The following is a 13,035-nucleotide window of genomic DNA, read 5'->3' as shown; positions in this document are numbered from 1 at the left end:
AAGCTATGTGCCAAAACCATGATTCTAGGGAACCCCCAGTTCCCCTTCCTTCTTCAACATAGGCAAAGTTCTTTGATCACATGTCAGCTGGCATCTCCCACCCTGATTTTTGCATCAAGGGGACAATTCCTGTGTTATAAGGTACATTCAATTCAGTTCTGGGTCTCCCGTATCCATTGGTTGGGTAGCCAGGGTAGGCGTTGGGTTTCTTTTAAGACTCTGGAAACATGGAGACACATAAGATTTTACTCCTAGCATTTGACTTTCAGTCCTTCTGGATGGTGCCTATAAATTTCATTGCAAACAAACTAAGATGTGATAATTCATAAATAGTCTACCGTGGCAAGAAGGAGGAGATGGTTTGTTTAATAATATGCTTGTCATGTAAGCATGAAACCTTTAGTCTGTACACCCAGCATCCACATAAGCCAGGCACAGTAGCACCAGAAGATAAGGGGAAACAGGTGTGTACCTGAAGCTTGCTGGCCACCTAGTATAGCCAAATCAATGAGCTCCAGGTTCAGTCTCAAAAGATAAGATGAAGAGAAACTGGGGAAGATAGAAGGTGCTTGGTGTCAATCTGTAACCTTTTTCCCTGAACATGGACACACATACATGAGACAGAGAAAGAGAGAGGTGGGGGAAGACTCATGGAACTTGTTCTGCGTCCACAATTAACCCATAAAATACGGAATACTGACTTGACTGACACTGGCCTTTTTCATATTTATTGCTTACTTAGCCACATTAGCTAAGAGTATAACTTTCAATTATACTTCCAAGAGTATACTTCCAAGAGTATAACTTTTAGTTATCTATGGAAACCTAACAACAACAGTGGAAGAAATTTATGGATTAAATCTAGTCTTTAAGAATCCACTGGCCTGCCAGGCAGTGGTGGCGCATGCCTTTAATCCCAGCATTTGAGAGGCAGAGGCAGGCAGATTTCTGAGTTCGAGGACAGCCTGGTGTACAGAGTGAGTTCCAGGACAGCCAGGGCTACACAGAGAAACCCTGTCTCGAAAAACCCAAAAAAAAAAAAAAAAAAAGAATCCACTGGTCTATGAACTTCATCATATGTATTTCCTAGTGACTTTCACAAATAGTATTAATTACTTTATAATTAACTAATTAGTGTTGAATACATGAATTCATAAATGACGGCAGCATCCTAAATGCTTACCCCTGAGCTAAACAAGACAGGAAGGAAGAATATATCCAGCGGTAGTCACTGAGTTGCAGCCACATTTCAGACAATGTTAGACACTCTCTCACTCACTCCGCATGTGAGCAGGTGCTCTTAGCATTTCAGAAGTATACAGCTCTTTTCTTTCCAGCATTTTGGAGTTAGGAATCTTTGCATGGACTGCAGCCTACTACAAAAACAAGCTTCTTTGACTCAGATTGAGAGAAACACAGGTTTGTGCCCAGGTCTATGGGTGCCAACATAAATATTTAAAAAACTATTTGAAGAAGAAATGACCATTTAGCGAGATAACCATAGCAAGTTCTACCTCAGACTCTATGTGATTTTGACTAGGATCAGAGTATCAATATGAAATCTTCATCTGCAGAGCAAGCCTCAAATTCAACCAGAAGTCAATTTCCCTGCAATAACAATAACAATGCAATAACAATGCCATGATTTCACCAGTGGACACATCTTGTCTGCCTGCCAGGTTGGTAGGCATGACAGCATGCAGGGTTCATATCTGGTTAAGACCATTGATATCTTCTCTCCCTTGGCAGCCTGAATAGCATCTCTCATCGTCATGAAAGGTCCACCACCAGGAAGAACTTTCTTACACAGCAGGAATGGGTTCTGCAGCCAAGCTTTGTGATGTCTTTAACAATAGGATCTTGTCACAGTTACGGTGGGTAAGCATGAGCAATGGCAGGAGTTTTAGGACCTCTGTGGCCTCCCTGGCTAACAGGTCCTAAGTAGGTATCCCATGCCTTGCACTGCAATTCTGGTTTACTAGCCCATGTCTTCTGGGAGTGGTTCTGTCACCCATGCAAGGTACCTCCCTTTGAACGCATTTATTAAAGTTGTATTCTGAAATTAGCTTACTAACGAATGGGTTTTCTATAACACATTCTTGTATATCTTTAGTTTACATTAGTATATTCTCTACCCTCTCCTGTGCCTGCTCTCTCAGCTCCCAACCCCAATCTTTTCAGCCCCAATCCCCCCCCCCATTCCCCAGCAAGACCCAGGGAACATCTTAGGAGAGGAGACAGAGAGTCTATTAAGAGCTAGAGGATGAGGATGAGTATTGAGAAATGCCGAGTTTTAGCCATGGCATGGCTAGAGCACCCATGAATCCACAGCAGCCATGATTACCTATGCAAGATCTATACCATATCAAGCCGGCCAAACTTCCCACAAAAATAGGAAGAAAACCTGCAGGCCTCACTGCTTGTCCAGAAACAAGGGCAAAGAGAGAAAACTTTCTGGGTATTTTCATCACTCTTATTTTACAAGAGGAAACACTGAGGTGCTGTGATAGAATAGAGTTGTTTAGACATCAGGATTAGTGTGAAGTCCCTGTCCTGGTACCAGGCTGTGTTGCAGCTAGGCTGTAAGATACACATATTTATTTTCTTCAATTGTAAAATGTCTGTGTGTCCCATTAATTATCTCACAGACAGCCATGATGCAATACTGGGGGTGGGGGGTGGGGGTGGGGGCAGGGGTAAGGTAATCCTTATACATGAGGCCTCAGTAAAAGGGACAAAATAATTACAAACCATTGCTGAATGAAGTCTGTACTAGACTTTCAGGGTCACAGCTTGTCTTGAGATATTTGTCAGTTATATATTGGGTCCCTCCAGCGGGATAAAAACAAAGGGGACTTAAAGTACAGAAAGAATACACAGCAATGGGGAGGGTGGAAGGATATTCTAAACTGCTATTTTACAATTTAGCCAATGGATTCTTGAGTAAATATCAAAAGGAAGAAAGGATTTTTTTTTCTCTTCTGTGCCTTCCCGGTGTGAGGAAGCCTCTCTCTCACCCTTACCTAATGAAACGGAGCAAGCCGTTGATGCCTCTAACTCTTCTTTCATCTAATCTCATTAATGCAGTCTGTTGGGATTCTGGTTGTGGGATAACATAGGGGCAGTCCTCAGACCTCAAGTGAAACGGGAGACACTTTTCAGTCAGGCTTTTTACTGCTCCGTCAGAATGTGTGAGAACCAGCTCAAAACTAAAGCTGACGGCACTGGTGAGTTGCGGTTTTTCTTCTGTCTGCTAACATTTAGCAGTGTAAACCATTCTTGAATGAGAAAACAGGCGGTTAAAAGATCGGAGCAAAATAAAGGAATAGCAATGTGGGGACAAAACATTGTTTCTGATTTGGCAGTGTATTTAATATACCAATCTTGCCAGCCTAACTTTACACTAGAGGAGATGCTGATACAAAATATTGTCATATGCTGAGGTGAATTACTACACTGTTCTGACCTTAAACAGAAGTATTTTCATGGACCATAGCATGTTGACGATAGTCCGACAATATAAACATCTTAGGTGTAATTTTTTTTTTTTTAGCTTTAAGTTTACCTGTTAGCATTGCTACAGTTATTATTGTTGTTACTGATTTTTCTAGCTGGTTTAAAAGTTAATTTAGTTTGCATACTATGTAGAACTGTATTGTGTATAAGAAATCTATTTTTGTTAAATGATTTTGTCTAAAGGTAATGAATTATGGGTTTGGGGGATTTCTTTTTTACTTCTAATTTCTTTACTAAGTTGAGATATATTTCTCTAACCCTATGTTATTTCATGAATGAACAGGTATGAATATCTGTTCTGAAAACATTTCAAGGTAAACATGACATATTGCCATTTTTACTAGTATTAAATAGCCACAAACAGTACTTGCAAATGTTATAATATAAAAGACACAATTGTTCAAATAATAAAAAATAAATTACAGTTGTTTCTAAACACCTAGTAATTAAACTAAATCTCCGTATGTCTCAAACTCAGAACTTCATCTTTTTATAGTCCTCAGGGCCTCTGGGTACTTATATTTTAAAGAAGCATACACAGTGTTTCTATGCCAGGACTTACCACATTCAAAACCTGTGTTCTTAAAGACTAGATTGATGAAGTAAGTCCTGACCAATGGATTTCAGTTCTGACATCAATGGAGTCTTTAAACAACTATTTATCCATACTGCTAACAGGTTTATTCAGGATAATGTTGCTATTGTTGTTTGGAAATTAATAACAGTGGACATATTAACGTCTATGTACTTAATCCTCCTTAGTTCTGAATCAATTAACAGTGACTCACAGGTAAACATGTAGGTTTCTTTCTAATTATGTATTTTAAAAACATAGCTATCTTTTAGAGGTACCTACCTCTGCACGCGTGCGCATGCACACACACACACACACACACACACCTTGTATAATGAAGCATGTGAACTAACATACTTTTACATTTTGAAAAGAGAACTATATTTTTTTCTTTTTTCTTTTAAATTTTTGTGGACCTACAGGATATATTCTAAATTAAAGGTGAAACTTTAAGAAGATCAATCTTTCTCAGGAACACTTGGTGTTACACTTAGCAATTTCTAGATTTCACCAATTTCTTTTCTAATATTTCCCCCAGGGACACAAATACCTACCCTGCTTTAAAAGCAATCTAAAATTTCTAAACAAATGGAAAAATAAAAGCCAAACTTCTTCCTACCAATTCAATCTACACTGGAACATGCAAATGCCTTGGTACAAATGGCTAGAGAAAGAAACACAAGCAGCAGAGGCAGGGATGGGTGGGGGACGGTGTCTGTTCAGATGTGATTTGTACAGTGGCAATCATGGCTGGAAATGTCCCCCTTGTAGGAAAAAAAGGAGGAAGAGTTCAAAGGGAGGAAATTCGTTAAAGCAGAATTTGAAAATAACATCCGCTCTTAGTATTTTCGTGACAATAACGCAGAGTGGTGTTACTGCAGGGAAAAGAATGTATGGTCATCTTGTTCAAGCAGCAGCCAGCTTACATAAACATGGAGTAAAGCTGTTGAGGATTATGTGAGCATGCTGGATCTGATGAGCTCAAAAATAAGATAGCTCGGTCCTATCATATTTAGGATTATGCTGGTAATCGCCTTAGAGAAAGTATGCAGTATCAGCAGAACAGCCCCTTCCGTCTTTGAAGGGGATAGCATTCACTCCAACTGTGTTGGGCAACAGGCCTTTGTGACATTTAGCATAGAGTAAAACCATAAGACACAACTTCTGGAGTTATGTCTTGTGTGATCATTTGACCCCTGAAATAGTTTCTGATGCTGTGTGCACATAGGAAAACTTCCCACGAGTTTCTCTCTTCCTTTGTTGAAGGCTACTCATCTAACGGTCGACCAAATCTAAGTATGCTGACTTCTAGCCTCTGAACTATTTTTGTCATTAGAGATGACAAGAATCAGGGTTCACTTCAACCCTGTGATTCCCCTCCACTTAGAGTCATTGTTAAGAAGTTAGTGGCTAGTTGGCAAGTTTCCTACAACATAGATATCATGACGACAAAATTCTCCATGGATTGTTTTGCTAATGTGGTATTATTCGTATTGGAAATGATCAAAGCTCTTGTAGATGATATAAAATATAAAATCTTAAAATATGAGTTTTTGTGTAAAGATCAGTGGTATTAAATTCTTCATTCCCTCTCCCTCTCCTTCTCCTTCTCTTATCCTGTCTTCCCCCACGACCATTTCATTAGTGATCAAATAAATTTACTTAATCTAGAAATTTACTCTTGTAATTGGGTTTTCTTCTTTTCCTATCCCTAAACATTTATTTCTTAAAATGTTTCTCCCTTTCCAAGGTCTGGCTCAAAGTCGGCTCTGCTCTCAGACTTCTCGGTTTCACTAAGTTGAAGTTCTCAGTTTTCCTCCTCCAAACTCATCTGTCTGCCCTTTGCTCGGGTTTTTAGGCATTTATGGCTGTGCAATCAGAATATTCCTTTTAAAGACTAAAACTTGGTTTCATGTGTATCTGTGGCATCAAACAAAGCTTACATGGCTAAATTACATGTGGGTATAGTGTAAACATGAGTACATGTTTGTGTGTGTGCACATGCCACTCCGAGCTTGTGTCGACTATTGATTTCTTTTTATTTATTAATCTATTTTTACTGTGTACTTTTGAGTTTTCCAGATATGTAGCTGGAAGCATGATAGCTTCTTACACTTAACATTACACATTGAGGTCTTCCATGCTGACGCCATGCCTGGCTTGGGAGCTCTTTCACAGTGTCAAATGATATTCACTATACCAGTGCCACATGCCCATCGATCCAGCTATTGAAATGAATCTTGATTGTTTCCCGTGTAGGGAAAATATGAAGAAACCTTCATGCATATGCTCTGTGTGGACATAAATTATAATTCAGCTACCAAATACTAAGGAACACAGTTGCTGCTAAGGCTTCCTTTGACGTTAGAAAACTTACCCCACTGCCTTCCCAAGTGGTTTTACTACCTTGTCTTCCTGACAGCAACTGGGCATTCATTTGCTCAGCCTCCTCTTCTGCATTTGGCATAGCTCTAGGTTTTTTAAGTATAGCCTTCCTAATAGGTGGTTTGCAGCTCAGCAATGCATGAGAACATGGCATCTTTTAATGTACTTATTTGTCTTGTCCTTTTGAAAGCAGATCTTCAGATCTTTGGCCTACTAGCTTTCAATTTCAGGAATCTTTTGTATATTATAAGCCTATGTCCATTATTTGACATGTGTTTTATAATATTTCCTCCAATTCTGTAACTTTTATGTCTTCATTCTCTCAGTGCACTTTGGTTTTTAGCATAGAAAAGCAGGGATTTTTTTTTTCATTTTCTAAAGCTTTTCTTTTTAATCTTAATTCCTATACAGGGAATAAATTCTGCCTGGATATTTTGGTCATCTATGGACCCCATTCACAATTTCTTGTATCCCCTTCCCCTCCTGAGAAGGAGATGCTACATAAACATGGGATTCTACTGTTTTCCAAGTTCAACTAAGTGGAAACTAAGAAGAAAAGTTCCAGAAATAGAAGGAGCTAGAGAGACAAGCATTTTCCTGCCATAGAAAGGAAAACTTCTGGTGTCAACGTGCTCCCTTTAGTGTTTATTTTCTTTGGTTTGGTCTGGGCCTAACTGATGAGCCAAAGCTATCTGGCTAATAGCGCTCCAGAATCTGCCTCCCCAGCACTGAGGCTGTGAGTGTGTGCCATGGCATCCAGCATTGTTGCATAGGTTTCAGGGAGGAAATCCAGTTCCTGGTGCACACCAAGCAATCATTTAGGCCATGCCTCCAGCTCCTAGGATACATCTTTAAAGATCATGACCAAATTTAACTTTGGGAGTAAAGGGTTTATTTGGCTTAGGTGGCTTCCTAATCACAGTTCATCACCGAGGAAAGTCAGGGCAGGAACTCCAGTTAGGAAAGAAACCTGAAGCAGAAGAATGGAGAGTTGCTTACTGTCTTGCTCTTTATGGCTTACCCAGCCTCCTTTCTTATAGTACACAGGGTCACTTTTCCAAGGAGGTCACCATCCACAATGGGCTGGGCCCTTCCACATCAGTAATTAAGAAAATGCTCCACTGATTTGTCTACATGTGCTCTTATAGAGGCATTTTCTTGGTATGGTTTCTCTTCCCAGAGAACTCTAGCTTATGTCAAGTTGACAAAACTAGCCATTAAAGTAGGTGAAAAGCAAGAAAAATACATTGCTTGACTTCCCAATGTCTATTGAAAGAAAAAACTTGGCTCAATCATATCTTTAAAATAAGAAAACTGTATTTAAAAACAAATTCTCAGATAAGGCATAGTGTTGTGTGTCTGTATGCCCAGACACAGAGGATAAACAATTTGGATTGTATAGTGTTACCATAGATAGATAGTTAGACAGCAGGTGGATAATTCAGTAAAAGAGGAACTTAGATGAAGATGGGTGAGTCTGTGAATCATGTTTGTTAGACAAGCATGAAGACCTGGGTTCAAGCCTTGGAATCTGTGTAGAAAGCTAGGCATGGTGGTGTGTGCTTGTAATCCAGTGATGGGGCAGGGGACAGTGGCTGAGCATCCCTGGGGCTCACTGACCAGCTACTCTGGTCAAAGGAAAAACTCCAGGCAAACAAATGACAGACCCTGTCTCAAGACCAAAAGTAAGTAGTTCCTGGCACCAATACTTGAGATTGACCTCTGACTGCCACATACATGTACAAACATGCACATGTACATACACCAGTCTTTACACTCAAAAAAATACTAACTTTTAAAAATGAAAAATTGAGGAGAGATTAAAACTTGTATTTTAAAAATCCTTAAAAGTAGACTTTAAGAAAACCGAATTGTACTCAGTATCCAGAAACTGACATCTATGCCCCAACCCGGAGAACAAGTCAGAGAAGGGGAGGAGCCACTCCCCAAGCAGTGCTAGGACATAGAGAAAAAGTAGGGGCAGATTTGTCTGCTCCAGAAACATGTCAATGGCCTGTGTTAAATGCAACAACATACAATGTTCCTGGGATGTACTGGATTCTCTTTTTCCCCGTACATAATCAGCCAGTGACCAGGGTTGTAGGGTCTTTTACAGGGGAGGGGAATTGTAAAGCTCCAACTCTCTTACTGCCCTTACAAACAAAAGGGAATGTATAGAAAGCAAAAGCAGAGAATGATTTTTCCAGGATCCTATGAACATTTTTTATCTTCGCACCAGGGAAATCAGAGATCCATCCATTCTCAGAGTAGCTACAGCTGTGTTCCCCAAGCATCACAGGACAATGCTTTTTGAACTTTAATGGTGTCCTGGGAGCTTATTACAAAGCAGATTTCACATCAGCTGAATGTGGGTGAGTGTTCACATTTAAACTTGTTCCCAGGTTATGCCAAAGCCTCTGGCTCATTGACCTCACTGACTGATGACAAAAGACATCAAGTTCACTTGAATGACATCAAGATCTACACACATGTCTCATTAATGTGAAGACATTGACAAGACGAGAAGTGTTAACCAGAAATTAATTCATAAGTCAGGATCTTGTAACTACTAGAGCACATAGAAGTGTTTAAAACTACAACTTTTAACTTGTATTTAGTACAGTCCTCCACATTTATCCAAATACCCCCCAACTTTCCATGAATATTTCAAACAGTGGCTATGACCAAACACTGCATTTATTGTATTTTCCTACAAATGCAAACCCAGTGTTAATTCTTTTACTCATCATTAAGACCAAATACATAGCATAAACAGCTTAAGGAAAAATATTTATTTGTGTTCATATTTTCACAGAACACCCATGCAGAAGAGACATGGTGGTGGTAGGTGACTCCATCTTAGCATGTGTGAAAGGCAGTTGCTTGTTATCTGGTGTTGGCCAGGACAGAAAGCTTAGGCTAGAACCATGGCCAGGCTATAACCCGAAAAGCCTGGCTTTGCTATCCATGTCCTCCAAATAGGCCCTACCTCTGAAAACATCAGTGCTCCATTAGCTGAGGACCAAGTATTCTAACATGTAAGCCCCTGAAGACATTTCAAGGAACAATATCTATGGTGGAGCTTAATCGATAAATTAGGCACCATAAGATATATACTACAACTAAGAGTAAAGATGGAATGTTTATAATATATAGATAGTCTGATGATTGATCTGATAATCAACACAGCTACTGTATGACTAACATGTAGGTAGCATACACAGTGTGGATACATTAGACAGAGATTTCTTTTTTTTTTTTTTTTTTTTTTTTCAGGATAGCATGGGACAGTGCCAGATTTTATCTTTCTACTCAGGCACTGTGTAATTGAAAACTTTCAACTATTTATTTCTAGACTTTTCCATTTAATATTTTCATTCTGTGGTTTTTCTTGGATAACTGAAGTAATGATAAGTGCATTGTGGGTAAGAGTCAATTTCTGTAATTGTTTTTATTCTTCTGTGCTGGTTGCTATTTGTGGGTTCTATTTTCTATTGTTTCTGTTCTCAAGAGTGAGTATAACATGCAGCACTCTGTGGGCAATTACAAGATGTTACATCAAAGGTAAACCAGTCCTGGTGTGATCCCCTTACAACTGTCTTTGAAAAAAATTATTCCATTATTGTCATATGGTCATATTTTAATTAATCTAGTTTCTAGTAACATGAAGACTAGACAATTGCAATAGTCTAAAGCTAAATGTATCCTTAAGTCATTTAAGAACTATTAATCAACCAAGAGGAACAAGAGTCCACCTCCCAGAAAGTTACAGAGACTTGTTTAAGGAGACAGGTGCAGGGATATTACTGTAGAATTAAAAGTGCTGTAAATCTCACAAGCATGGTAGGTTTTTAGGTTGGAGTCTGGTGTTAACATGCACACTGCCCTGAAGAGGTACCCATGAATACAGCCCAATCCAAGGTCAGGACTCTCAGAATTACTCTCTACCATGATGTAGAATACACATTCAGGACCCTGTCTGCCTCCCACCCCATTCTTAAGGCTATTGTCTGATTAACCTCAGTTAGAGTGGAACTGGGTCTTGAACATCCTTCATTATAGTCCTTTAGGTTGACTGTCTTGTGATCTTAAATGATCTCATACGAAAGCGGTGGATACTTTCAGGTCTGCCGGGGAGAAAGGGGATGAGTACAAGGATTTTTAAGTTGGATTTGTCACAGATGGTAGATGAGATACAATTTGGGTAGATGACATAAGACATGGGCTACTGCGACCATCTGCAAAAGGATTTTTAACCAAAATAGTCATCTTTATTGGAAATTTTTACATGTGTAAATTGTGTTTCACACAGACATTAAGAGAGTTAATTGCTCTGTCCACTTTTAGCCTAACTGCAAAGTTACAAGAAATAGAAACTAACAGGCAAGCCCAGCACCCAGGGGTACAGCCTGTGCTGTAGAGGGAACAGTGTCCAGCACCCAGAACTCAGCCTGGAAGATGCATCAGAAAACAAAAGATATTGCAAAAGATATGACCCCAAAGCCAGAAAAATTCAGTTACTGGCTGTTCCTTCCCAAGTGACCTTCCGGGATTTCAGTGCCTCTGAGGTGACTTGTGTGGTAGATGTAACCATTCTGTTCCTAAAGGCTGTACTATTATCAATATCATTGATAATAGGAAACCTCATTCAAAATATCTATTACCCTCACCATTCTGCAAGTTGTTTCTTCTTTTCATATCAAATAAGTCAAATCATTAATTCTTGAAGTCTCCTTCAGAAAAAGGAGTATGTCACAGCTCTCATATATACTGAAAGATAAAAGGAAGTTTAGGACCACAACTTTGAGCTCCTTTAGACAGCACTGAAAACAAAGAACAAGGCTTGAGGAGAGGACTCGATTATAAAGTAATTGCTACAGAAGCATGCATTCCTTAGTTCAGATCCCCAACACTTACATAAAAGCTGAGCACAGCTGTGGCACATATTGCCAGCTAAGAGGAACAAAAACCTGCAGATGTAGGACCTCACTGGCCAGACAGGTTATTCAATAGGTGAGCTCCGGGTTCTGTGAAAAACCCTGGCTCAAAACAAGAAAGTGGAGAGCAAGAGAAGAAAACATGTGGTGATGACTTCAGGCTTTCACATACAAACGCATTGGTATGGATACCCACACATGCACACATATGCACACACATCACATACATCACACACATGCACACAAATGCACATAAATATGTACACTACACACCTACACACATACACACACACACACACGACATAAAGAAGCACAGCCTTATCTTTGCTTCAACTCAGATTAATGGGAATGGAAAGCTTCAGGATTATGTGCAGTAAAATGCACCCCTACCCCCAGCATCAAGTACCTGGCAGGCTCAACATCACTGCCTTCCTGAGGGATGCTTTTTAAGAGTCAAAGTATTTTCCTGAGCCATTTTCTGGTTAACTCATTAGCCTGAATTAGTTTTCTGACCTCAACACCTGCTGTAACCAGCAGGGGCTTGAATGGGGCAGAACTAAAGAGGCGTATATTTCAATAAACAGGAAAAACTGAGACAAAGATTTTGTGCAACGTTGGACAGGAGACTCTGGGCAAGGCATGGGCAAGAGGGACTTAATAAAAGGAACAAAATGAAGACCAAGTGCACCTTTATCAATCTCTCAGGCCATCCTAGATTCTCTAAATTTGTTTCTCAATGACTGCCACACTGAAAAGTAAACAAATAAATAGATCTCCGCAAGCCAAGCAACAGTGCCAAATACCAATCCAGTCCCCTCCTCAGTTCCTCCTACTATCTTCCTGCCATAGCTGGTGAGGTCCGGGCAGCCACTCCTCTCTAAAAGGCTCAGCTTGAAGCAATGATAAAGAGCATGGTACTGGGTCTGCACGTTGTAGTTCCTGGGAAGGCCATGCAGTTGCCCTTAGCAAGACGCATCGGAACAGCAAGCACTGAGCAATGTTGTGCTCTTTACTGGGGTCTGAAAATCTGACCTGGAGAGGTGCTGTAGGAAACATAGTGTAAACTGTAACACTGTAGTTCAGAAACGGGATTTTTAATTTTTAATGCGGGAAAAGGAATGTAGCTACTACTTTAAGTGATTCGGATTTATCTTCACTTCTAATAAACATCAGATGACTTATTCTGCCAGAATAGACAGAGCCGCAAGGTTTCTAAACTGAGAACACTTTCTCCCTCATAATAAAACATATGTACATTATAGGTGACTTCTTTCTCTTTAAAAAATGCTGTGAAAAGTGTTTGTAGCTCTTCAGGATTACACATAGAGTCAAGGTTATGAATATGTATAAATATGCAGATGCCCTATTGAATGTTCCTTATCTCATTTGTATTTCTGAAGATGTATAAGATAACCTTTGTGTCTTTCAAAAACATCTTCCTACACCTCAGGGAGCAAATTACCTCTATTTTCATTTCCTTTAAAGTTAGATCATTTTATAATTAAGAATGTATTGAAGCAGATTCTCCTACGTGTAAGCTACTCCCTGGGGTGTAATTTATGCAAAGAGAGTCTATGACTTAATATTATAGGAGCCAAAATTTATTCAATGTCTACCCGAGAT

The 13,035-nt window shown here is 39.6% G+C and overlaps 1 protein-coding gene across 2 annotated transcripts in view; it reads left to right on the top strand.

Annotated features, from left to right (window-relative positions):
• Rorb (RAR related orphan receptor B) overlaps window positions 1-13,035 on the top strand; it is a 182,939-nt gene that overhangs the window by 112,013 nt on the left and 57,891 nt on the right. Inside the window, exon 1 of one of the 2 annotated variants that reach the window (XM_034499333.2) lies at window positions 3,116-3,227. The exons of the other annotated variant lie outside the window; for it this stretch is intronic. Within the exon in view, the coding sequence (XP_034355224.1) occupies window positions 3,188-3,227 (40 nt within the window). The 5' untranslated portion in view covers window positions 3,116-3,187. Of the gene's footprint in view, window positions 1-3,115; window positions 3,228-13,035 lie in introns of those variants that run through there. 2 annotated transcript variants of the gene reach the window in all.

Source organism: Arvicanthis niloticus, chromosome 1, assembly GCF_011762505.2.
Source record: "Arvicanthis niloticus isolate mArvNil1 chromosome 1, mArvNil1.pat.X, whole genome shotgun sequence".
NCBI classification, from domain to species: domain Eukaryota; kingdom Metazoa; phylum Chordata; class Mammalia; order Rodentia; family Muridae; genus Arvicanthis; species Arvicanthis niloticus.
The sequence above is the reverse complement of the archived record's forward strand: the minus strand, read 5'-3'. Positions and strand labels throughout refer to the sequence as shown.